This window comes from Priapulus caudatus, unplaced genomic scaffold, assembly GCF_000485595.1.
Source record: "Priapulus caudatus unplaced genomic scaffold, Priapulus_caudatus-5.0.1 Scaffold322, whole genome shotgun sequence".
In the NCBI taxonomy this organism is placed as follows: Eukaryota; Metazoa; Priapulida; class Priapulimorpha; order Priapulimorphida; family Priapulidae; genus Priapulus; species Priapulus caudatus.
Window position 1 is genome coordinate 62,531 of NW_014577383.1, and position 4,898 is coordinate 67,428.

The 4,898-nt window shown below is 51.7% G+C and overlaps 1 protein-coding gene across 1 annotated transcript in view; it reads left to right on the forward strand.

The window, feature by feature from the left end:
* The window catches only part of LOC106809003 (histone acetyltransferase p300-like), a 24,499-nt gene extending 21,129 nt beyond the window's left edge, over positions 1-3,370 (forward strand). Inside the window, exons 28-29 of the mRNA XM_014811942.1 lie at positions 125-331; positions 1,217-3,370. Coding sequence (XP_014667428.1) covers positions 125-331; positions 1,217-2,728 — 1,719 coding nt within the window. The 3' untranslated portion in view covers positions 2,729-3,370. The remainder of the gene's footprint in view (positions 1-124; positions 332-1,216) is intronic.
* Positions 3,371-4,898: the final 1,528 nt, after the last annotated feature.

Consider the following 4,898-nt stretch of genomic DNA (forward strand, 5'->3'; position numbering starts at 1 on the left):
ATTACACGTCCTACCATTACACGTCCTACCATTACACGTCCTATCATTACACGTCCTACCATTACACGTCCTACCATTACACGTCCTACCCCCAATTCACACAAGTTACATTTTTCTCCAACAGGAGGCGCTGATGCGACGGCGGATGCTCGCGATGAATGCTTTGGCTGCGGAGCCGCCCTCTAGCGGTCCGTCGTCGGTGCAGTCGGTGCAGCAGACGCCGCCGCACACGCCTGCACCCGCGTATCCTCTCGCAGGCTCCGGGGGGAAGCCCCAGCCGGGCCCTCCCCCGGGAGCCATCCAGGCTGCTCAGCAGGTGAGCAGAAACAATGTAGGTCTTCTTTTATTATTTTATTTTCTCCATTTGTTCTTTTGCCGTAGTAGTTGTCGTGAACGTTGTTGTTGTTGTCGTCGTGCCGTCTGCGCGCGCGATTCGATTTTGGTTGCTAGTGCTAGGTCGCTGTGTTATCGTTGCGTTGGTTGGACAACCGATTTTTCAGTTTCCGTTTGAGTTATTTAGCGATGATGGTGCACTTTTTGCATGGGCTTCAACATTAATTTTTTTGACCGCAATAGCTAGTTTTTATCCTAGTTCTCCTCAACTCTCATACGCCCCCGCTCTTTTTTTCTGTATATTTCCCCTTCTTGCCACCGTTCTTGGGTATTGTGTATCTGCCCCCCTCTCACCACCCCTTCCCTGTTTTCAATAGCTGTTCCCTCTCTGCCACCCCTCCCCTGTTATCTGTGGCAGTCCTCTCCTGCTCTCTCTTACCTGAATTCTGGAGCACTCCTTGCTCCATTTTGTTTCATTCCAGCACTGGCACAATTCTTCTGTATCTACCTCTGTCATGTTCATATTTTCTCCTGACTCACATTCATTCCTTCCTGTACATCTGTCACATTCATTCCCTCCTGTCCATCTCCATCAGATTCATTCCCTCCTGTCCATCTCTGTCACATTCATTCCTTCTTGTCTGCCTGTCACATTTATTCCCTCCTGTCCATCTCTGTCACATTCATTCCCTCTTGTCTGCCTGTCACATCCATTCCCTCCTGTCCATCTCTGTCACATTCATTCCCTCCTGTCAACCTTTGTCTCATTTATTCCCTCCTGTCCATCCCTGTCACATTCACCTTCCTATCTACGTCCATCACGTTTGCCTTCTTGGTTTCTGCGTTTAGTGGCACGCGGGCGGCATTGTCGTTCTCGTTACAGATCCAGGCGGTGGCCGCGCGGCAGCAGGGCCCGCACGCGTCCAGCTACAGCATGGGCAAGCCGCTCAACGGCGGCGGCGGCATGCCCGGCTACCAGATGGCGCCTCAGATGCAGGCGCCGATGGGGCAGCCGCTGCACCAGGGCGGCGCGCAGCAGCTTCCATCGATGCAGGGCTGGAGCAACGCGCCTAGCTACCCGCAGCAGCAGCAGGCGCCTCCGCCGCAGCAGCAGATGATGTCTGTCATGCAGCAGCAGCAGCAGCAGCAGGAGATGTCCGGAGGAGGAGGAGGAGGAGGAGGAGGAGGGAAGCCAATGATGGGGGCGGCGATGGCGATGGGCGGGCTGCAGCCGGGCGGCGGCGGCGGCCCGCGTCCGAACAACCCGGTGCCGCAGCACGCGCTGCAGCAGCTGATGAGCACGCTGCGGTCGCCCGCGTCGCCACAGCAACAGCAGGAGGTGCTCAACATCCTCAAGTCCTACCCGCAGCTGATGGCCGCTTTCATCAAGCAGCGGACGCAGCAGCAGCAGCAGCAGCAACAGCAGCAGCAGCTTCAGCAGCAGATGGGCGGGGGGATGCCGGCGCCGGGGGCACCGATGCAGCCCGGCATGCAGATGCAGGCGATGCCTCAGATGCAGGGCGGACCGCAGATGCAGGCCATGCCCCAGATGCAAGGCGGCCCCCAAATGCAAGGCATGCCACAGGGCCATCCCCAGATGCAGGGTCACCAGTTGCAAGGTGGCGCGCAGATGCAGGGAGGCGGTACGCCGATGCTGGTGGGGATGATGAGTGCGCAGGGAGGCGGAGGAGGAGGCCAGCAGGGCATGTCGCAGCAGCAGCTGTACGCGTACCGGCAGCAGCTGATCATGCAGCGGCAGCGGCAGCCGCAGGACTACCAGTTCCAGCAGCCGCAGGCGCCGCCCTACTCGCAGGGTGGGCGCGTGCGCGGCCCGCATCCCGGCCTCGGCTTCCCGCAGCAGGCGTACGCGCCCGGCGACGGCATGCAGACGAACATGCAGCAGTTCACGCAGCAGCAGCTGATGCAGATGCAGCAGCAGCGGCCGCTGTCGCCGCAGCAGCAGCAGCAGATGATGGCCGCGGGCGGGGTGGTGGCCGGCGGGGGCGGGCACCCCGTCCGCTCACCGCAGCACATGCTGCAGCAGGTGTGTTCGCCCCCGCCCTGCTCCGCCGCCGCCCTCGCCCACCAGGTGCGATCGCCGCAGCCGATCCCGTCGCCGCGGCAACACCCGATCGCGTCGCCGTCGCCGCGGCTGCAGCACTCGCCGCATCACGCCGTCGCGGCGTCGCACTCGCCGCATCCGGTGGGGATGCTGACGCCCGACCCGGGCGCTCTCACGTCGGAGCCGATGTTTCCGACGCAGATGCACCACGCGGCGCACGGGATGGCCGGCGCGGTGGCCGCCGTGCACCGCGACCAGCCGCCGTCTGACAGCGACGGCATCGCCTCGCTGACGCCGCAGGACCAACTCAGTCGATTCGTCGACAACTTGTAGCGGCACGAGGCGTGCGAGACGGTGGCGCGCCCTGCCGAGAGAGAGATAGAGAGCGCGAGTGGGAGCTGCGAAGCGGTGACCCGAAAGCAAACTACTACATACATATTTTATTTTGTATCGTCCGTAGCTGGTGCCGCCCCCGCCGAAATATGAACTGGAGGTTTTCTAGATTTGTACGCGGCAGCGCGCACCGAGTGTTGTTGTTTGTGTGACGAGTAGTTGCCTAGACGGATCCTGTCCTATTATTGTTGTTATCTATATCTCAGACGTGATAGAATGCTATCCAGATACTGATGCATTGCGAGTCGTTATATATATACATTCTGTGTCCTGCTTCAGTACGGCATGTTTTAGTCAGTAGAGTTGTGAATAGGTGTAAAAAGTTTTTATTGAACTACCAATCAAATACTTGTTGGTGGCATTTTCGTCTTTCTTGAGCGCAATCATGCAATGGCGGCATCTGTTGAGCAGAAATTGAATTATTTCACCACAGCAGTGCAAAGGCAACGACCCTGCTGGAAGTAGCAGGGCGCGTGTGCATTCGTTCCAGTTTTAAATTTGGTTCTAATGTATTTATGTACATGTATGATAATAATTTTTCTATTTGGCCATTAAAGTTTTTACATCACTAATGGAAACGTGCATTGATTGTTTCTGTTGTTTTTATCTTGCTCGAAACTTCTTAACGGCACGTGTGAGAGAGAGAGTGAGAGCACCCGAGAGCAAGAGAGAGAGAGAGAGAGAGAGAGAGAGAGAGAGAGAGAGAGAGAGATATATATATATATATATAGATATATTGCACGTACGCACACGCTCACGCACGCGTATACGCACGCATAGACATTTCATAGGGTACCTACTTGGTTTCAAACTGCCCCTTTGGTAAAACTATCCAACTATAGTTAAACGTTACTAGTTGTTTTAATAGCAGAAAGGATAGAGAATGGTCACGCTTGAACAACATTTGCGCGATGATCATAGGCCATGCGAATCATTAGCTGATGCAAAGTACATGAACTCATATATTATAATTATAATATCAGAAGTAGATAATAGTTCCCTATTATCTACTTCTGATAATGTACATATATTATAATTAATAATTATCTATCTATATAAAGTTCTTCAGCCGAATTAGTCCGTACTCGCATAACAAGAGAACTCCGCAGCCTAGAGGAAAACTAAAGATATTTTCAGAATCAGCACGTCTGGGAGGTGGTTCTGGCTGAAACAAAAATTTAAAAAGTTAAAAATTGATAATAATCCTATTCATCAATAGATGGCGTTGCGTACAGATTAACATCATGTACGTGTGAATCCATGGTGTATACCCTTAACGGCACAGTGGCCTAATCGCTAGAACATCCGTCTCCTACACCGGGATTCTGGGTTTGAGTCCAAGCTGGGGAACTTATTTTCCCCTTTTTCCTTTTTTTCCTCTTTACCTACTCTTTACTTTATTTATTATTATTATTATTATGTATGCATTATTTGTAATTTTTATTTTTATTTTTTTATTTTTAATGTCTTATCTTTTGATTTCTTATTATTTTTTTACAGTTTGGGATGGGATGGGATGGCATGCGATGGCATGGGATGGGATGCGGTGCGATGGCATGGGATGGCATGGGATGCGATCAGATGGGATGGGATGGGATGGCATGGAATGGGATGGATGGATGCATGCATGGATAGATAGATAGTTAGATTTTTTTGGGTATTTTCCGGTCACCAACTGAGTAACGCCACTGATTTCCCCGGGCAACGCCGGGTATCCCGCTAGTATATATATAATAGAATTCCATATATATCTACTCCTGAGATATATATATATGTAATAATATATATATATATATGTAATAATATATATATATATATAATAAGGATTAGGATATAATAAGGATGCTTATTATAGGTTATCAGTCATGTACATTCTGTGGTATCTCATAGCGGCCAATGATAGCAAACTCCACGACAGATGGCGCTCTCGCTCTTGCGCTGCTCTGCAGAAGGCAGAAAGGTTCGATATGATATGACTACTAGTACTAGGCACTTTAATTTAATTTAATTTTTTTTAGGGTTAGGGTTAGGGTTGTTTTTTTTAAGTGCCTAGTAGTCATATCCAAAGTGCCTAGTAAACATATCCTATCGCACCTTTCAGCCGGCTGCC